Source organism: Choloepus didactylus, chromosome 20, assembly GCF_015220235.1.
Source record: "Choloepus didactylus isolate mChoDid1 chromosome 20, mChoDid1.pri, whole genome shotgun sequence".
In the NCBI taxonomy this organism is placed as follows: Eukaryota; Metazoa; Chordata; class Mammalia; order Pilosa; family Megalonychidae; genus Choloepus; species Choloepus didactylus.
Window position 1 is genome coordinate 12,219,550 of NC_051326.1, and position 22,329 is coordinate 12,241,878.

The 22,329-nt window shown below is 36.9% G+C and overlaps 2 protein-coding genes across 3 annotated transcripts in view; one reads left to right on the forward strand and one right to left on the reverse strand.

Moving 5' to 3' along the window:
* The window catches only part of PFN4 (profilin family member 4), a 68,949-nt gene that overhangs the window by 18,476 nt on the left and 28,144 nt on the right, over positions 1-22,329 (reverse strand). The window contains exon 1 of one of the 2 annotated variants that reach the window (XM_037813343.1): positions 60-202. The exons of the other annotated variant lie outside the window; for it this stretch is intronic. The gene's annotated coding sequence lies outside the window, so the exon portion shown is untranslated. Of the gene's footprint in view, positions 1-59; positions 203-22,329 lie in introns of those variants that run through there. 2 annotated transcript variants of the gene reach the window in all.
* FAM228B (family with sequence similarity 228 member B) overlaps positions 122-22,329 on the forward strand; it is a 39,194-nt gene continuing 16,986 nt past the window's right edge. Inside the window, 7 exon segments of the mRNA XM_037813333.1 lie at positions 122-445; positions 971-1,092; positions 12,475-12,543; positions 13,681-13,872; positions 14,510-14,590; positions 18,211-18,298; positions 18,394-18,550. Coding sequence (XP_037669261.1) covers positions 994-1,092; positions 12,475-12,543; positions 13,681-13,872; positions 14,510-14,590; positions 18,211-18,298; positions 18,394-18,550 — 686 coding nt within the window. The 5' untranslated portion in view covers positions 122-445; positions 971-993.

A 22,329-nucleotide genomic window follows, 5' to 3' on the forward strand; every position in this document is an offset into this window, starting at 1 on the left:
ACCCAGGAGCAGGAAGTCCAGCCCCGATGGTGCCTCAGCCAAGCGCTACCCCGACTTGCCGCCAAGTTCCTTCTCGGTTCGTCTAGTGAGGCGTTCGGTGGGAGCGTGCGGGATTAGCTGGACGAGCCTCCTTCGCGAATTCCGAGTCCTCCGTCCGCTTCGGAGCCGCGCGGGCTCCATCTCATCCCCCGCGGCGGAAGGGCCGCGCGGAGGCTGCGTTCCGGCAACACTGGAAGGGAACGTTCTCACATTCCGAAGCGGCGGGCTCGGGCTCGCTGGGTCGCAAACTGGGGTGGGCTCGCTTTCCCGCCGCAGCGGACGACCCTAGGTCCCCAGCGTGGTGCCGCAGAGCCGCAGAGCCTACCAGGCCCGGCAGGGAAGCCGAGGTGCCCGTCCGCCCTGCAAACCTCGCCGCCAACCGGGGACGATCACCGGTGCGCGCCATGTGCGCACGCGCGAGGCCGAGGGGGTCGAGGCCGCGAGCATCTCGCTGAAGGGCGGCCGGGGAGGGGGGTGGCTTCTGTAGGTCTCCCACGGGCGCAAACTAATGACAGCGCCTCCCTCACACAGTCCTTGGGGTGGGGTTTGGGCCGCCGCGAGCTTTGTCTGAAAGCCCCTCCCTTCTCTAAGCAGCCCTGCCTGGGCTTCAGTAGCCAAAAAGTGCACCTACTATGACAGCCACCAAATGGAATGGAAAACATCATAGGGAGAACGCGACACCATTCCAGAGACGGGGCGGAGGTGGGGGTGTGGGGTTCAGTCCAAAAAGGAACCTCCTCTTCCTAAAGAAGGAGGCTCGGGGGCCTCACCAGAAGCCTGTGGCGACGGCCTCCTTTCCTGGAAAGTGTGGATGGCTAATTTTCAGAACCTGTATCAGGGCCATTCATTGGTCACAAGTATATATTAAACAGAGAGAAAATAAGATAATTGTGAATTTTTATTACTAAAAGCTAATTTTTAGTTTTTCTAGGGGCTCTGTTATTGGTGACCACAATGAAAAATTTAGACACTGAGGAGCTGATAACTGACAAACTTCCCAAGCTCAAGAACTCAAAAGAATGGTTGGAACCACAGCCACTTCCTTTTATGGAGGTACAACTGTTAGGCATTTTTGAGGTTTTTACTTGGGTAGCTGCAGTGAAGTGGCTTGTGCTAAATTAATTTTTTCTATTGTTTTCTATTTCATTGATTTCTGCTCTATTATTTCCTTCTACTAACTTGTGATTACTTTGCTGTTCATTTTCTACCTTATAGTGGAAGCCTAAGTCATTCAGTTATATACCTGCGGTCGGGGTTACTGCTTCTAGGGGGAGTGGCGGCCGGTAGCCGAGCCCTCAGCTCTCGGGGCTGCTTAAAGGGTACCGGCGGCGGGGGCTCTTTCCCGGAGGCGAGGGCGAGGCGGAGGACGTGGCCGGGGTCCTCGGCGAGAGGCGTGCAAGGAGGGCGGCGATAGGGACAAGACACTCTTCATCCAGTAGGAGTATGCGCCAAAGAGATTTATTCAGGGGTGATTACAGGTTATATAGGTTGGTAAAAAGGGCAGGGCTGGAAAGGAGGTGAAGTAGCCTTAAATGGCAATATTGAAGGGAGAGGGGCTAGGATTGGTTCTGAGAGGACGCAGGAGCCGTTGCAGCGGGCGGGGGTTGTTCTGGCCACGGTGCATGCGCGCTGGCGGTGGCAGGAGTTGCCTTGGCACCAGGGAGTGAGTGGGTAAGATAAGGAAGTGGGGAAAGGGCAGTTGGGAGAAAGGCGGTTTCCTCCGGCAAGCCTCCCCTGCCAGTGGCATTTTGGGTGAGGAAAAGGGAGCTGCCTTGACCTCGCTCCTCAGGCTCGGGGGGGCTGCAGAGGGCACTCACGCCCGTACCTACTACCCTCCCCAGGGGGTGATCAGGTCCCCTGGCCCAGGCCTGGCAAGCCGAGGTACAAGCTCAGTCCCCGCATATACCTTTCTTTTTCTACTATAATAATTAAAACTACATTTCAGTCCAAGCACTGCTCTAGCTGCTTCACTCAAATTTTGATATATTGTATTTTTTTAGATTGTAATTTCTTTTTCTCTAAATGGCTTTATTAAGATATAATTAATATACAGTAAACTGCATATATTTAAAGTATACAATTTTCTAAGTTTTGATATATGTATACATGCATAAACCATCACCACAATCAAGATAATGAACCTATTCATCACTCCCAAAGTTTCTTCATGGTCCTCATCGTAATCCTGTCCTCCGTGCAACCCCCTCTTCGCCCCAAGCAACCGCTGATTTGCTTTCTGCCGCTATAATTTAGTTTGAATTTTCTAAAATTTTATATGAATGGAATTTTACAGTATGTGTTATTTTTATCTGGCTTTCACTCAGCAATAGTTTTGTGCTTCATCTATGTTGCATTTATCAATATTTCATTCCTTTTTATTGCTGAATACTATTCCATTATAGGGATATACCCCACTTTATCCATCCACCTATAGATGGACATTTAGGTTGTTTTCAGTATGGGGCAATTACAAATAAAGCAGTTATGAACATTAATGCACATGTCTTTGTATGCACATATACTTTCATTTCTCTTGTGTAGATATCTAGTCATGGAATGACTGGGTCATATAGTAAAAGGAATAACTTTATGAAACAGACAAACTTCCAAAGTGGTTGTATCATTTTATATTCCCACTAGTAGTTATGACAGTCCCTGTTTTTTCAAATTACAGCCAATATTTGATGTAGTCTTTTTAATTTGAGACATTCTAAAAGATGTATAGTGCCATCTCATTGTGATTTTACTTTGCATTTCCCTAATGACTAACTATGTTGAGCACTTTTCATATGGTTATTTGCTTTTATTATTGAGATAAAATTCACATACCATAAAATTTGCTACTTTAAATTGTACAGTTCAGTGGTTTTTAGTATATTCACAAGTTTGTGAAACCATCACCACTAAATCCAGAATATTTTCATTACCCCTAAAAATAAATGCTGTACCTTTTAGCAGTCATTCCCCATTTCCCTCTCTTCCTGCCCCTGGCAACAACAAATCTGCTTTCTGTCTCAGGCTTTGCTTATTCTGGACATTTTATACAAATGGACCAAATAATAAGAGGTCCTATGTGACTGGCTTTTTTCACTTAGCATAATGTTTTCAAGGTTCATCTGTATTGTTCCATGTACTAGTATTTCAGCTCTTTTTTTAAAATGCAATTTTGTTGAGATACATTCACACACCATCGTTCCTTTTTATGGTCAAATAATATTCCATTGTATGGATATGCCACATTTTGTTTATCCATCAGTTGATGACACTTATTTACAGTTTTTGGCTACTATGAATACCGCTGCTTTGAGCATTAATGCAGCTTTTTGTGTGAATATGTGGTTTCACTTTTCTTGAGAATATGCCTAGGAGTAGAATAGCTAGGTCATATGGTAACTTTAATTTTTTGAGGTACTGCTGAAGCGTTTCCTACAGTGGCTGCATCATCTTACCTTCTTATCAGCAATGTAAGAGGGTTCCAGTTTCTCCACATACTTGCCAACATTTGCTGTTTTCTGTCTTTAGTCATCCTAGATGGTCTGAAGTGTTGATTTCCATTTCCCTTATGGCTAATGATCAGCATCTTTCCATATGCTTATTGGCCATTTGTGTATCTTCTTTGAAAAAAATGTCTATATAAGTCCTTTGTCATTTTTAAATTGGTTTGTTTGTCTTTTTTGCTGTTGAGTTGTAAGTTCTTCATATATTCTGGATATTAAACCCTTATCAGATATATGAATTCCAAATATTTTCTCCCATTCTGTAGGCTGTCTTTTCACTTTCTTGATAATGTCCTTTGATGCACAAGTTTTTAATTTAATGCAGTCTAATTTATCAAATTCTTCTTTGATAGAATGTGCTTTTGGTATTATATCTAAAAATCTTTTCTTAAACCAAGGCCACAAAGATTTTCTCCTGTGTTTTGTAATAGAAGTTTTATAGTTTTAGATTTTGCCTATGATCCAGTTTTAGTTGATTTTTCTAATGGTGTGAGGAATGAGTCAAAGTTCATTTTTTTTTTTGCATATAGAAATTAATTACTCTAGCACCATCTGTTGCAAAATTATCCCTTCTCCACTGAATTGTCTTTACTTTTGTCCAAAATCAATTGAGTAGATATGTAAAGATCTATTTCTGGACTTTCTATTTGTTCTATTAATTTACTTTTCGGTATTTATGCCAATGCCACACTGTCTTAATTATAGCAGCTTATAATAAGACTTCAAATCAGATAGTATAAGTCCTCCAAATTTGTTCTTCTTTTGATAGTTGTTTGGGCTAGTCAAGACCCTTTGCATTTCCATGTGAATTCGTAATATAATTAACTGGTCATTTTATACAAAAAATCCTCCTGGCATTTTGATTGGGATTACATTCAATCATAGATCAATTTGAAGAGAATTAAAATATTGAGTCTTCCAACCCATTAATATAGTATATTTCTCAGTTTCTATAGATCTTCTTTAACTTCTCAGTGGTGTTTTGTAGTTTTCAGTGTGCAGTTTAAGACATCTTTTGTCAGATTTACCCCTAAATAGTTTATATTTTTTTATGCTCTTTTAAACAGTATTGTTTTTTAATTCCAATTTCTGATTGTTTCCTTCCTGCTGGTATGTAGATATACAATTGATTTTTTAAATTAATCTTGTGTCTTTTAACCTTGCTAAATTCACTTACAAATGCTGGTAGTATTTTTGAAGATTTCATGGGATTTTCTAGATAGATCGTTATGTTGTCTGCAAATAAAGGTAGTTTTACTTTCTTCTTTCCAATTTAGATGCTTTTATTTTCTTTTTCATGCTTTAGTGTACTCTCTAGAACCTTCAGTACAATGTTGAAATAGAAGTGGTGGGAACCGACATCCTTGCATTGTTCCTAATCTTACGGGGAAAGTAGTTAAGTCTTTTACTATTAAGTGTAATGTTAGTTGTGGGTTTTCCCAAGATGCTGTTTATCAGGTTGAGGAAGTTTTCTTCGATTTCTAGTTTGCAGAGGGTTTTTATTTGTTTCTTTTTGTTTGTTTTGATTTTGGCAAAGATGGTCTGTTTTCTCAAATGGTTTTCTGCAACTATTGGGAAGACCATATGGGTAATACTTTTTTTATTCTGTTGATTTGGTAAATTACATTTGGTGGGCTTTCAAATGTTAAACCAACCTTGCATTCCTCATTTCTGGGCAAACTCCATTTGGTCATATGTTATTGTTTTTATTCCTAAATTGCTAAAATTTTGTTTAGAATTTTTGCATGTATGATCATAAAAGATACTGATCTAAAAGTTTTAGTATTAGGGTAATGCAGGCCTCATAGAATGGGTTGGGAAGTTGTCCCTCCTTTTTGAATTTCCAGGAGAGACTGTGTAATATTGGTATTATTTCTTTCTTAAGTTTTTAGTAGAACTCATTATTGAAGTCATGTGGGCCTGGAGTTTCCTTTGTGGGAAGCTTTTTTTTTTTTTTTTTTTAAGCAGTTTTATTCACACTCCATTCAATCCATCCAATGTACAGTCAGTGGCTCTTGGTGTAATTACAGAGCTGTGCTTTCATCACTACAGTCAATTGGAGAACATTTTCATTGCTCCAAAAAGAAAAAAATCTAGTACCCTTATACCCCCTACTATTGACATAGCACTGGTATGGTACCTTTGTTACAACTGGTGAAAGAATATTACAGTATTACTGTTCAGTCTAGTCCATAGTTTGTTTGTATTAGTTGTATTTTTCCCATATACCACCCTATTATTAACACCTTGTAATAGTGACATACATTTCTTCTAGTTCATGGAAGAACATTGTTATATTTGTACTATTCACCACAGTCATCATCCACAACAGGGTTCACTGTGTAATCCAGTCCCATGTTTTATCCTCTAGCTTTCCTTCTAGTGACATACATGACCCTAAACTTCCCCGTTCAACCACCTCACACCCATAGTTCAGCACTGTTACTGCACTCACAATAATGTGCTACCACCATCTCTAACCATTTCCAAACATTTACAATCAACCTTATTAAAAATCTTTAACAAATTAAGCATCAGCTCCTCATTCTCTATCCTCATTCTATCTCCTGGCAACCTATATTCTAGATTTTAACTCCATGAGTTTACTCATTAAAATTAGTTCATGTTAATGAGATTTACAATATTTTTCCTTTCATATCTGGCTTATTTCATTCAGTAGAATATCCTCAAACTTTATCCATGTTGTTTCAGGCATCAGGACTTCGTTCCTTCTTACAGCTGAATAATATAATATTCCATTGTAAATATATACCACATTTTGTTTATCCATTCATTGGTTTATGGACACTTGGGTTGCTTACATCTTTCGGCAATTGTGGTAATGCCACTACCAGTGTGCAAATGTCTGTTTGGGTCCCTGCTTTCAGTTCTTGGTATATACCTAATAGCGGGATTGCTGGGTCACACGGCAGTTGTATACTTAGCTTCTTGAAGAATTGCCAAACTGTCTTCCACAGGGGCTGCACTATTCTACATTCTAGTGGAAAGATTTTTAATAAAAATTCAACTTATTAATAGATATAGTGCTATTCAGTTTATCTTCTTCAGTGGTCTTTGTTATTGGGGCCTTGTTTTTTCATCTACTCTGAAAATCTGCCTTTTAATTGGGGTATTTAGAACATTATATTTAGTGTGAATATTGGTATGGTTGGGTTTAAATCTACCATTTGTTTTCTATTTGTACCATATGTTTTTGGTTCCTTTTTTTCTCCTTTATTCCTTTTTTCCTGTTTGCTTTTGGTTTGAGTATTTTTATTACTCCATTTTATCTCCATTGTTAGTTCACTAGCCATAACTATTTTTTTTGCATTATTTTAGTGGTTGCTTTAAGTTTTATAATATACTTCTTCAACTTATCACAGTCTAACTTCAAGATATTACACCTCTTGAAGTACAATGTAAGAATCTTACAAGTAAACATCTTTTCTCCTGTATCTACCTTTGTGCTATTTTATTATACATTTTACTTCTACATATTTTATATACCCCATAATACATTAATATTTTTGCTTTAAACAATTGTCTTTTAAAGATATTTTAAAAATAAGAAAAGTTCTTTTGTGTTTACCCACAGTTACCATTTTCAGGGCTCTTCGTTCCTCTGTGTAGATCAGGTTCCTCTCTGGTATTGTTTTCCTTCTGTCTGAGGGACTTTAACAATATTTGTAGTTCACATCTGCTAGTGATGAATTCTTTCAGCAGTTTTATGTATGAAAAAGTATATTTTGCTTTTTTTTTTCTTTATTTTTGAATTAAGTTTCTCTCCCCTAGTATTTTGTATATTGCTTTACCATCTTCTGGCTTGCATTATTTTCAGTGAGAAATCTGCTTTCATCCTTTTCTTTATTTCTCTGTACATAATGGTTCTCTTTTCTCTGGAAGCCTTTAAGATTTTCTTTCCTTTTTTTTTTCCATTTTTAAAAATGCAATTTTATTGAGATATATTCCACGCCATACAATCCATCTGAAGTATATAATCAGTGGCTCACAATATCATTACATAAGTTGTGCATTCATCACTGTGATCAATTTTTTAGAACATTTTCATTACTCCAATAAAAGATATAAAAAGAAAAAAGAAAACCCAAAGCATCCCCCCCATTATTGACTCCTAATATTGATGTGGTACATTTGTTACTGTTGATGAAAGAAAATTAAGATATTACTGATAATTATAGTTCTTAGTTTCTAATAGGTACATTTCCCCCACATATATCCCTCTATTACTGACTCCCTGTGATAGTGTCATATATTTATTCTAGTCCCTGAAAGAACTTTTTAATATTTGTACTGTTAATCACTGTCATCGTCCACCGCCATCATCTCATGTTATACTGTCCCAAGTTTTATCCTCTAGCTTTCCTTCTAGTGACATACTTGACTCTAAACTTGCCCTTTCAACCACAATCACACACATAATTCAGTGCTGGTAATCACCCTCACCATATTGTGCTACTATCACCTCTATCTGTTTACAAACATTTAAATTCAACCTAAAAATTCTGCACACATTAAGCATCTGCTCCCCATTCTCTATCCTCATTCTATTTCCTGGTAACCTATATTCTAGATTTCAACTCTATGAGTTTACTTATTATAATTAGCTCATATTATGAAACCTTATTTCACTCAACATAATGTCCTCAGGGTTCATCCATGTTGCATGCTTCAGGACTTCATACCTTCTTACTACTGAATAATCTCCATTGTATATATATACTATAGTTTGTTTATCCATTCATTGGTTGATGAATACTTGGGTTGTTTCTGTCTTTTGACAATTGTGAATAGTGCTGCTATGAACATCAGTGTGCAAATATCTGTTCGTGTCCCTTCTTTTGGTTCTTCTGAGTATATACCTAGTAATGGGATTGCCAGATCATATGGCAGTTTTATACTTAGCTTCCTGAGGAAATGTCAAACTGTCTTCCAAAGTGGCTATACCATTCTACATTCCCACCAGCAGTGAGTAAGTGTTCTTATTTCTCCACGTTCTCTCCAACACTTGTAGCTTTCTTTTTTTTTGGGATAATGGCCATTCTAGTAGGTGTGAGATGATATCTCATTGTTTTGATTTGCATTTCCCTGATAGCTAGTGATGGTGAGCAACTTTTCATGTGCTTTTTAGCCATTTATATTTTCTCTTTGGAAAAGTGTCTGTTCGTCTTTTGTCCATTTTTAAATTGAGCTGTTGTCTTTTTCTTGTTGAGTTGTATATTTCTTTATATATTCTGGATATTAAATTCTTACTGGACATGTGGTTTCCAAATATTTTCTCCTATTGAGTAGGCTTCTTTTTCATCTTTTTAACAAAGTCCTTTGATGCATAAAAATCTTCAGTTTTGAGAAGGTCCTAATTTTCTATTTTTTCTTTCATTGCTTGTGCTTTGGGTGTGAAGTCTAAGAAACCTCCACCCATTACTAGATCTTGAGGATGAGTCCCTACATTTTCTTCTAGAGTTTTATGGTCCTGTCTCATAGTTAGGTCTTTGATCCGTTTTGAGTTAATTTTTGTATAAGGTGTGAGATAGGGATGCTCTTTCTTTCTTTTGGTTATCGATATCTAGTTCTCCCAGCACCATTTGTCAAAGAGACAGTTCTGTGGTCCCAATTGAGTGGACTTGGCTGCCTTGTCAAAAATCAATTGATCGTAAATGTGCGGGTCTATGTCTGAACTCTCAATTCAGTTCCATCGATCAATAGGTCTGTCTTCATGCCAGTACCATGCTCTTTTGACCACTGTATCTTTGTAATATGCTTTAAAGTCAGGAAGTGTGAATCCTCCATCTTCATTCTTTTTCAAGATGTTTTTGGCTGTTTGGGGCCTCTTGTCCTTCCAAATAAATTTGATGATTGGCTTTTCCATTTCTTCAAAGTAGGCCGTTGGAATTTTAATTGGGATTGGTTGATTTTTAATTGGGAAGCTACATTTTCCAGTATGCACCCCTTCTTCATCTGTCTGCCACTGATGTGGATGACTGGTCTCTGGAACATAAACATCTTTCTTTCTTCTAAAACTTTGCCATAGTTTGTTCATTTTAATTTTTACAACCTGTCCTAATGAGATGTCTGGAGAAATTGCTGACCCAGATCTTGGTTGCCACAGTGGTCACACTGGTTCTCCTCTCTGGAAGAAGTTGCTTAAGCCCCAAATCTGCAGCTACCCCCAACCCACTCCAGCGCCACTGACTCCACCTCAACCACCAGTAGCCACCAAGCGCCACCAGCTCCCCCGTGACAACAGGTCCAAGATTTTCTCTTTATTACTGAATTTAAGCAATCTGACTATGATGTGCCTTGGAGTAGTTTTCTCCATATTCTACTTCAGCTTCTTTGATCTTCTTATATCTATAGGCTTATAGTTTTCAACAAATTTGGAAATTTTTCAGTCATTATTTCTTTGAACATTTTTTCTATTGCTCCCTCCTTTTGGGGGCTATGATTACATATATAGTAGCCAGACTGGAGTTGTCCCATACCTCACTGATACTGTAAATTTTTTCAGTATTTTTCCTCCCTTGTGTTTCATTTTAGATGGTTTCTATTGCTATGATTTTAAATTCATTGATATTTTCTTCTGTAATGTGTAATCTACTGTTAAGCCTATCCAGTGTATCTTCCATCTCAGACATTGTAATGTTAATTCCCAGAAGTTTATTTAGGTCTTTTAAATATCTTCCCAGTCTCAACATGTCTACTCTTTCTTCTAGCTTCCTGAACCTATGAACTCAAATGCTAAACTTTTTTCTTCTGCAGTTGGCAGCAAATGAAATGTTTAGTTTTCTTAGCCTTAGCTGGGCTGCTGAAGTCTTCATTGTGTATACCTGCTTTAAGGGCCTGCCAGAGAGCTGGTCATAGTTCATTTACAGAATTTGTGGCCCCTGGTCTGTGACTCTCTCCTTTCAGGTATTTCCCCTTTCAAACCTTCTAGCCCCCTTCATTGCCCTGAAGTCTGCCTTCTAATTCCTGAACCAGTTAAGACTGTATGTTTCTATTTGAGATTTAGCTACCCCTTTTGGCTCTGACCATGACCTGCTTTCAGGCAAATGCCTACAGAACTCATCCAGTGCTGTTCCTTTCTTCCAAGTGTTAACTACCCTCCAGTTTCTTCCTGCTGTTGGTCAGTCTCCAGTGTCTTAAGATTGTTGTTTTTAATATTTTTGTCTAGAGTATTAATTCAGTACCCACCTTGGTTGAGAACAACACACTTGCCAGGAATAGCACCTCTGCTCTCCCTGAGGCAGAAAGAACAAAGATAATAAATTTTTTTTTAAAATTTTATTTTGAAATAAATTCAAAGTTATAGGAACAGTTGCAGAAACAATGCAAACCCCATACACAGAACTCCAGCATACCCTGACCCCCTCCCCCGATACCCCAATCCACCAACTGTAACATGCTGTCACACCGCTATTTCTTTCCCTCCCTATCTATCATCCATCATCTATTGCTCTGTCTTCTTAACATATGAGAGCTAGCCGCACACATCCTTGAACAAACACTATAATTCACATATACAATTCCCATGAACAAGAACATTCTTGTATGTAATCCCATTAAATGCAGCTAAGAAGTACAGGAGATTCAACATTGATACAAAGCTTACATTCTATATTTCCTTTTTTTTTTTTTCCCTAAAGATAATGAATTTTAGAGTTAGACACATTTGAGTTTAAATCCTGGCTCAGCTCAGGACTTTCTAGGTGTCCAGTTTTTATTTAACCCCTTTGAGCCTTAATTTCCTCTGGTGTTATGGTGAAGGATAGGACTTAGATTGTGAGATTTTATTCTTCTGTTCTGGAAATAACAGACTGAAGATGACTGCTTTCATTAACAGTTACTTTGAGAATATTTTAATTTTATACAATTATCAGGATTTATTTTCTGGCAGAGATTTAATTGTAGGAGAATTTTTTATGAAAATAGAAAAAGAAAAGTTATGAACCATTCCTTGAAGGATATGTTGCTTTAAAATCAGAAAGTGTGACATATGTATTAATATTTATTTGATAGGTACATAATCTTCACTAATGATCAAATGAATTTGTTCCATCTATATTTATATCCCTACTGTCTGAGAAAAGTTGTTTCAGTCTGTCAGGTAATTTATCAATTGCGATGGAAAATTAATTAAATGAATATAAGAATACTTTAAGAGCAAGTGTCTGTTTATTACAATAAGAGATTTCCTTCATTTTGTGAAGACCAAATCACCTGTCTGATTATAATTTTACATTTCGTGCATATCTGGAAGTTTATTGATAAAATATAAGTCATATTTTCTTGATTTCTTTTATCCACAAACTTTGCATTTTTGCTTATGTTTAAATAATTTTCAGGCACAAAATTGGTAGGTGAATTTGTGAATTCATTATGGAGGAACAAAGAAGATCAGGAGATTGAAAAGAAGCTACTTTTAAATCTTTAAATATTTTACCCTAGTGACATTTCTTCTAGGTATAGTGCTCACCATAGGTGACATTAAGATTTTGGTGAGACCACTGACATATTCTTAGGTAGTAGTGTAAGAAAGAGGGCTGGAAGATCAGTCTCCCTCATGCAGCTGAAAAGCCTCAAATGGAGGTCTTATTGTATTTATTTTAACCCATAAAGGTAAAAGCATTTTTTTAGGATGTGAGGAGAGATGGTTCAAACTACCAAGTGATTCTGGGGAAGTCATTTTCCATTCTGGAACTCAAAATATCTGTGATCTGAGTTATTTTCTGCACTAAAATGAGTTAGAGAGCAGAAAGATACAAATACTCTTAAAAGGTACTTGCTGATATGATTTGAGGTACAAAACTTGGATTTATACTGAACTTTTCAGGGATATATCTCATAAAATATGATGAGCAGATAGTACTAATAGTTTAAATTTTCAAGATTTGATTTTCAAAGTTTATTTCTGTTATTTTAGGCATTAGCTAATGAAGATGTTGATGCAGCTATTCAATCAATCTTATATAGAGAAAATTATGTAATTAAGGTAAGAATTGGTTATAGTGTCTTAAAAATTAAATTTTACTGTTTTTGCATTTTAGATATAGTGAATCCTCATTATAAAAATTTTGGAAAAACAGAAACCAGAATGAAGAAAAGCTTCTCATTATCACCTGGGATTAACCTTAAGTGATTTCTGAGATTGCTTTAGTAGACTTCCTCTCTCACTGTGCTTTGCAGGGATTCCTTCACAGACACCTTATAAGACTTTCCCCCTATTCACTTATTCTTCATCTTAATGGGTTTTTTGCAGAATCACTATGAATGAGCTAATCTTTAAGACCTGTAATTAGAACATACTCAGGTATACATAGGTAGCAACAGGGCCTTAGCTGTGACAGAATGGGCTAAATTAGACAAGAATGTCCATATGAGGCCTTCTAAACACTGGAGTGGGCAACCTGTTTAGTACTTAAGAATTTTCTTTAGAGGTCTTTTTAAAGGAAAGGAACTATTCATTGAGAATGACTGGAGTGTGCTATGACCTGAAGTTAGAGAGAGACATGGCCTAGAGAAACTCAAGGGTTTTATTGTTTTATTTTTTCATTTTGAATTTCATGTTGATCCTGGTGATCACATGATTTCATTTGCTGTATGAATGGTGGATGAGAAGTTTTGGTGAGAATGAATTAATTTACAGCCTAATCAGGCATGTTCTTTGCAAGCTACTTGCCATTTTGACTAGCTTGTACTACCCTTCTGCCTCCTCACTCTTATCTCCCCTCCCCCTTCATAGAATGTTCTTCCTCATTCTCTTGGACCCCTTATCTTCCTGGATAACTCCTCATTCTTTAAAGCCCAGCCCAAACGTCTCCCATTTTGGGAATCTTTCAAGACTCTAGAAAATAGTAAGTTTTTCTCTTTTCTCTATATCTTTGGTCTCTATATACGTATCTGTCCCTCCTCCCATTGATTTTGTTTTGCAGCATGACTCCCCAGGGAGAACAGGCATATGGTTTCAATTATCTGTGTATTCCTTATTTCCACCATAGTCATAGTCACAGAGTATGATTGAATTAATGAATGACTTTGTGAGTTATGAGTATAAATGAAGCGTAAATTTTAGAAAATTTTACAACAAGAAAGATTTTGTATCTTTATCTTTTCTATCACTGTTTACTAGGAACTAGATAAGTATTTACAACATCATGAATTCTTAAATGCAAGAAGAAAAGAGATGTTACATAAAAGATGGGTTGACCATGTGGCAGATCCTCTCCAGAAGAAAGTTTTAGGAAAAGTTTCTTCACATAAGAAAATTAAAAAAAGGAGACAAGAGGAACTGGATGGTTTTTTAAAATATGTAAATAAAAAGGTAAGAGATCATTTGATACTTTTACAGTTGTCTTAAAAACTATGGTTATATTGGTTCATTTATAATAATCCAAACAGCCTACATCTCCTCTCTTTCTGTCTCTGGGGGTAATCTAGACTGTTACAGCATATACTATTCTTAAACCCAGGTCATGTGGAAGGGACAGAGGAGGAGGAATAGGCCTGGATTTAAATGTGTACATTAGAACCATTTTTTCTTTGTTTTTTTCCCATGCAATTATTAATTGTACTTAGCAATTAAAAATTGTGGACTCTAGGTTCAGTACTCTTTTGTTCTGGAACCCAATTATTTGCAAATCTATAAAATGTTATCCTGATAATTTAAGAGATCTGAGATGATTGACTGGTAAGCATTTAAAAACAAATTCCCTAACCTTTCAGGGTTCCAAGACTGTTTATTAAAATCTTGCAAATTTTAAGTACATTCCTTCCATCTCTATGACATTTATTACTCAGAGAAATTAATTTCAGACTCTGTTTCTTCCTCTTTGAATTTGTCATCAATGCCGCTTTGAAGCTTAAGAACGGAATTGTGTGTTTGACTCTCGAATCCCGTAGTGCGCAAAACTAATTGTGTACTTCTTGTTCTTATGTGTGGTTTTATTTCCTTCCAATAGGGAAATGCATTTATAGAACATTACGATCCAAAAGAGTATGATCCTTTTTATACAAGCAAAGTGGACCCCAATCTTCTGAAGGTAGGGTAGTAGAGCTCTTATTTTAACTTTTGGCATTATGTGTTTGGTTGTTTTGAGAAGCCCTAATATAAGAGTAGTCCTCTTTTGAGTCCCTAAGTATGCAGAGTAACATCTTAAGGGTAGTTTTGTATCTCCACATTCTTAGAAGGAACAAAACGGCCACAAAGACCAACAGTTAAATTAAATCTCTGTCAAATTTTTAAAATATTTTATAATATTGGGTAATAGCTAATGCCTGAAAATTTCACAGACTTTAAATTTGTTACAAAAAGTGACACATTTTCATGATAAACGAAAAATAAAAATCAATTTTTTGATAAAGGAAATCTTAAAATGAATTCCAATTCCACTACCAAGAATTAACTAACATTTTTTTTTTTGTATATCCTTCTGGATTTCTTTCTATAAGTATGTATAAATACACATTTTTATTTTACAAGAATGAGATTATAACATAACATTTAGTTTATAATCTGCTTTTCTTTTCTCAACAGTTTATGGTTTTATTTCTGTGTCAATAAATATAAATATATAATTTTAGTCACTGTATGATATTCTATTATTAATAGCAGTAGTAACCTTGCTATTCTTAATTGTTAAGACTATTTTTTTCCCATTAATTTCAAATGCACTGCTACTGGGTGAGGCAATTTACAGATGAAGCAAGTGAGGTACAGATAAAATTATTCTTCAAGGTTACACAGCTGTAAATAGCAGAGTGTTGATAGGTTTTCAATCATATTTGATATCTTGCTACACCATCATTTATTTGACAAATTCCCTATTTGGGACATCTAGTTTTTTTTTGTTTGTTTGTTTTTCGTTTTTAACCTATTGCTGTTATAAATGATATTAGGATGAGCACCTTGTAGTTATATATTTCTTAATTTTTTTCCATAGGGTAAGTTGCTTGTAGAATTGCCTTAGGGCATGCATGATTTTTATTTATATTGCCAAATTGTCCTGCTGATAAATTTTATAAGTTTACATTTCCACCAGAGTCCATTTTTCCATACTTTTGATAGTAATAGATATTATTAAACAAAATGAAACCAAAAAAACTTACTTTATGTCATAGACATTTTAAACTGCTGGCATTTGCGCAGGAATTCTAGGTCCTTTTTTAGGGGGCATGTATGTGTGCATTATTCTATTTTTATAAGTGAGATTTAAACTGAGTTTTAGAGACACTAGTAACACAGCTGGTAAGACGCAGAGTTGGAATCTGAAATCAGATCTTTTTGATACCAAAATTGCATTGTTCTTTTACCGTATTATCTTTCTCCATGAAATTTATAGGTGACCTCTTAAGGTAATCTGAGCACCTTTAGATTATAGCAGCAGTTCTGAAAGTGAGGTACATGGACCCCTGGGATCCCTAAAACCCTACTAGGGGATCTATTAGGCCAAAACTATTTTTATAATAATGATGTTTTATTTGCCTTTATCGTTGTGTTGACATTTTGCACTGAATGGTGCAAAAAAAAAAAAAAAAAAAAGAGTAAAACGGCTGGTGTTTAGAACAACTTAAATCAGTGTCACCAAATTGTACTAGTAGTCAATATATTCTTCACTGCCATGCACTTGCAGTAAAAAGAAAACGTAGTTTTACTTAATGTCCCTGATCAAGCAGTAAAAATTGTTAATGTTATTAAATATAGCTACATGTCTTTTTAATACTCTGTGTGAGGAAATAGGACGTATGCAAAGAGCACTTCCACCACATACTGAAATACAGTGTGATTGCCTGAATTATAACTTTTTTTCATGAAACATCAATTTTACTTGAAAGAATGATTTACAAACTATGGTTTTTAAGTCGTGGGGATTTGGCAGACATTTTCTCAAAAATGAATGAAGTAACCCTATCATTTCAAGGAAAATAACTGACATATATATTGCCAGTGATAAAATGTGAGCTTACAAGCAAAAAATTCAAATTTTGGAAAAATTCACCATACTGAGTTTGACAGCATCCCAATACTCAAAAGACGTTACAGGTGAGATCGGTAATAATATTAATAAATGTGATTCTTATGTTGTATAATAAAATGTGTCAACGTTTAGAAGATCTCACATAACTCAGTAATCCAATTTTTTCCAAAGGACCAATTCATCATTTTACAAAATCATGCATGAGTAAAAGATCCACTCAAAGTGCAAGATAGACCAATGGATTTTAATATAGCATGGTATAAAAAAATATACTGATAAGTTTTCAGATTCCATATCATAACTGACCTTTAAGGAACTACCCCTTGTCGAATTTGGGTATGGCATCAAAGGAGAATATCCACAATTACAAGAAAAGGCTATTGAAATACTCTTTCCTTTTCCAACTATACTTCTCTGTATGGATTTTCTTTATATACTTCAACTTAAACAACACATCTCAACAGATTGTATGCAGAAGCAGATATGGGAATCCAGTTCTTCTATTGAGCAGGACATTAAAGAGATTTAACAAAAAATGTAAAATAATGCCACTCTTCTCAATAATTTTGTTTTGGAAATAGTTATTTTTCATAAAAAGTTAATGTTAAATATAACAGGTTTATTGTCATTTAAAAATAACTAAACAATTTAAAATTTTCTCTTTTAATTACTAATATAGTAAATATTGACAGATCTAACCCACATATACAAAAACTCTTTAAAGTTAAGAATACTAACATAATAATAATCTTATGAAATAAAAAATTTGAGAACCTCCATTTAGGATTTTAGGGTTAAAAATGCTTGTCAGTAAAGGTAGGAGACTCTCAGAAGGACTTATAATTGTTGGAAAACATTTAAATTGTACTTAATGTTTCTCTCCTCAATATAAAATTTAAAATTTGATTTGTTATTTATATACCATTGGTCACATGCAAATATCTGAAAGTGATGGTAATGTTTTTGTCCCTTTTTATGGTGAGTTAATGTTTTCTTAATATCTATCTTGTAAGTAGTGTTCTTCATACCTTCTGTAAAAGCAAAATTCTAGATGGTTGTGTTGTGTATTATAATTAATACAGAAAAGCAAGCCTGATTATTATTAGAAAGATACATATGTAGCCTTTTTAGCTTGCAGTAGAATTTCATTGAATAGGCTAGACCATGAAAGTGACTGTTGCTAAATGCTGTTTTCTTATGTTGAAATATCATTTTGATATTCATAACATTGACTATTAAAATAGATTTAGGGCTTTAATATTTGGCTCACGGATTACCTGAGTTTTGAGTGGTTCAGTTTTGCATACTTGTTAATTATGTTATTGATTATGGAAGTTAGGGATTAATGTGAATATATGGTTATATTTGTCTTTTGTGCATGGTAAAGGAATTTTTTTAATTTGGGAATTTATGCTGACAACAAAAGAGTTTATTGAAGACTAAACTCACATTTTGAAGCAAGAGCTTGCCTTGCCATTTGGCTGGAGGGTTGCTAAGAGAGATATTGGAAAGCTCTCACCTCTTTGTAATGTGTTAAACATATATAATGGTTAGCCTACTATTAGTATAGATAAGTAGTCTTGACCTTCATGACATAGGAGCCTTGGGTGGAGGTTTAGGATAGACTGAAAAAGTTTAATACTCAAACTTGCAGCTCAGTCCTCAAAGAGGTGTTTCTTTTGTAGGTTACCATCCCACCATTTCGTGATCCTTTGAAAAAGGCACAATATGACAAAGATGAAGACAAAAAAACCCTTCTTCAGTGTGAGACTGGTACTTAGTTCTTGCTAATTGTTACAAGATTTCATAGCTCAAGAATAACTGGAGTTGCACTAAGGATACTAATTAGGCTACTGTTCTTCCTGCAGGCAAAATATATACAATGAAAAAATTCAGAGAGGTTGAAAAGGCCAAACTGTATTCCAGATTTCCAAGCATATCTAACTCACGGCACTTTATGACTCCAAACAAGTGGCTTAAGTTGCCTACATGTTACATAGAAAGTGAATTTTGTAAAAGGAGCAGGTAATGGTTAATATTTCATCTTAAGACAGTGATATAAATTTTGTGTTTAGTTATGATTTCTTAAAAATTTCATTTTCCAGTGAGAAATCTGTAATTCCTATCTTTGTTTCTCTGTATGTGATGTTTCTTTTTTCCTGGGTACTTTCAAGATATTCTGTTTAGCTTTGGTTTTCAGTAGTTAGACTATGATATATCTAGGGCTTTTATTTGCTTTTCTTTCTCTTTTCTTTTTTTTTTTTTTTTTTTCCTATTATCCTACTTAGAGTTCTCTGAAAGTCTTGGATCTGTGGTTTGATATTTTTCATAAAATTCTAGACCATTATCACCTGAAATATTTCTTCTGCCCCATTCTTCTGGCCTTCCTTCTAAGACTCCAATTATATGTATGTTAGACTATTTGCTATTGTCTGACAGTTCCATAGCTCTTGGATATTCTGTTCTGGTTTTGCTCTTTCTCTATTTCGTATTTCACTTGGATAATTTCTACTGACCTATCTCTAAGTTCACTGAATCTTTTTTTAAATACAATTTTATTCAGATATATTCACATACCCTACAGTCATCCACAGTATACAATCAACTATTCACAGTACCATCGTATAGTTGTGCACTCATCACCGGAATCAACTTTTGAACATTTTTCTTACTCCAAAAAAAAAAAAAGTAAAAGAAAACATCCAAAACATCCCACCCCCCCATCCCACCCTATTTTTCATTTAGTTTTAGTCCCCATTTTCCTGTTCATCTGTCCATACATTGGAAAAAGGGAATGTGAGAAGTTCATTGAATCTTTCCTCAACTGTGTCCCATCTATTGGTGAGCCCATCAGAGGAATTCTTCATCTCTGACATATGATTTTTTTCCTAATATTTCCATTTGATTTTTTTCTTATAGTTTTCATTTCTCCTAAAATTGTTCATCTTTTAATGCATGTTGTTCACCTTTTCCACTCGACTCGTTAATATAATAATCATAGCTATTTAAAATGCCCTATGTGATAGGTCCAACATCAGTGTCATTCCTGAGTCTGATTCTGTTAATTTTTTTTTATCTCTTGGCACTAGGTTATTTTGTGTTACTTATTTGCTTGCCTTGTAACTTTTATTGAATTCTAGACATTGAATGCAGAAGAACAGTATAGCTTAAATTAAATAATACTTGTCTAGAAATGGACATGCCTTTTCTATCAAGCATTAATGTGGGGAGCTGAGTAATCTAGTTGAGCTGGTTTGTGTATTGTTACTGATATTGTTACCTTCAGTGCACCAAAGGCCTCAAATTCTTCTTGAGGCAGGCTGCTGTTACCTTCTGCTTAGGGTAGAGGGTGGGGTGCCAGAGGGTTTTTCTCAAATGTTTCTGCTCCCTGCACAGTTTTCAGCTCTCCTTGCATGCCTGCATCACAAAGGTGGAAGGGGGTTCTCTCCACACTTTTGCATCTCCCCAGAAGACTGCAGTTGATTATTGCTTGTTGCTAGACTGATAGGTGGGGGAGAGTGAAATTTTCTGATTTCCTGGTCCAGCCTCAGTCCTAGGCAAGCCCTGTGTGCTTAGGTCTCAGGAGTAGGGCTTTCTTAATGTTCTTTTCCCGTATCCCTGTGGCAGCCAAACTCTACTTTGTATCCATGGTTGGTCTTGGATAGTAGTTTTCTGCCCCTCTTCCAATGGTAGGGGAACTCTGCTTGGTATAGGTATAGGATTCTGTACCCAGTGCAGTGTCTTGCCTCTCCCTCTGGGTTGGAGGGATTTTGCTTCTCTCTTTCTCTCTCTCAGCAGAAATGGATCTTTACCTCTGTCCTGGGTGAGATAGGATTTTCCACTCTTCCTCCAGAAGCAGACAGGTTTTGATTCTATTCTTCCCTAAAAGCAACAGAACATTGCTTGTGTCCTAGAAGCCAAAGAGTTTGCTTCTCTTTCTCCAGTAGCTTATGGCTTTTTCTCTATAGGAGAGAAGGGTCCAGGAAAGCAGGTAGTGCTTTGTATGTGTTTACCTGAAAGTGCCAATCTTTTCCTGCACATCTTTGCACTGATGGAACCTCTCTCTGGCCTTCTACTCTGCACCCAGTCTTTTTCATTAGCACCTGGTGCAGGCCCATAAGGAGAGCTTGCAAGTGAGTGCGAATACTTCTTGTATGGTGTGCCAGTTTGAATGTATTGTGTCCCCCAAACGCCATTATCTTTGATGTAGTCTTGTGGGGCAGATGTTTTGGTGCTGATTAGATTTGCTTGGAATGTGCCCCACCCAGCTGTGGGTGATGACTCTGATGAGATATTCCCATGGAGGCACGGCCCCACCCATTTAGGGTGGGCCTTGATCAGTGGAGCCATATAAATGAGCTGACTCAAAGAGAAGGAACTCAGTGCAGCTGTGAGTGACATTTTGAAGAGGCGCAAGCTTGCTAGAGGGGAACGTCCTGGGAGAAAGCCATTTGGAAACCAGAACTTTGGAGCAGACACCAGCCACGTGCCTTCCCAGCTAACAGAAGTTTTCCAGACGCCATTGGTCATCCTCCAGTGATGGTACCCGATTACTGATGTGTTACCTTGGACATTTTATGGCCTTAAGCCTGTAACTGTGTAGCCAAATAAACCCCCTTTTTATAAAAGCCAGTCCATCTCTGGTGTTTTGCATTCCGCAGCATTAGCAAACTAGAACAGATTTTGGTACCAGAGAAGTAGGGTGCTTTTGCTGCAAATACCAAACATGTTGGAACGGCTTTTTAAATGGATAAGGGGAAGATTCTGGAAGAATTGTGAGGAGCTTGATAGAAAAGGCCAAAACTGCTTTAAAGAGACTGTTTGTCGATGTATGGACTCTAAAGATACTTCTGATGAGGACTTGAGCAGAAATGATGAATGTGTTGTGGCAAACTGGAAGAAAGGTGATCCTTGTTTGAAAAGTGGCAGAGAATTTGGCAAAATTGAGTCCTGGTGTTAGATGGAAGGAAGAATTTGAAAGTGACAACCTGGAATACTTAGCTGAGGAGATCTCCAGACTACATGTGGAGGATGTACCCTGGCTTCTTCTTGCAACTTATAGTAAAATGCGAGTGGAGAGAGATAAACTTAGAACTGAACTCTTGGGTTCAAAGAAACCAGAAGCTGATGGCTTGGAAAATTACAGGCTTCCAGGGGGTGGAATCCCAGAAGCTACATCCCAACATGAGGATGTAACCAAACATGGAACCCAGCCACCATTTCAGTACAAGCCAAGATTAGAGATGGAATTATCCAGAAAGGATTTGTGGAAAATCGTATTGTCTGATGGCTTTGACCCCTGCATGCTTCATGCGAAGCCAACAGAATTTTTGCGAGATCTTTATAGAAAGAGTCATTGCCAATCTGGACTGGAGAAGACAGACAAGGAACAAACTGAAGGAAAAATTTCTTCAAAGACAGAGCCATGGAGGTTGAGGTCTGGAGTCAAGAGGTCTTGGGCTGGGAGAGCGGAGTGGCCCACATGCATGGAAAGGGTGAGTTTGCCCTGGAGGTCGAGGGCAGGTCTTCTGCCTCGACGCTCAGGAAATGTCTTGCCACTCCAAGCCCCAAAGAGGGTGGAGCACATTCCCAGGGAATTGGGGAGAGCCTGGGTGCCACCACACTGTTCTGAAGGGGTTGAGCATGTGCCCCGGAGATGGAAGGGAATCTGGGAGCTGCCCCGATGTTTGAGGAGGGTGAAGCCAAGAAGGTGGTCTCCTCAATGTGTAGATACGTTGGAGCACTCACCCAAATGTTTGGAGAGGAAAGGGCTGCCACAAAGGCCCTTAGGAAGGGTTAGACTC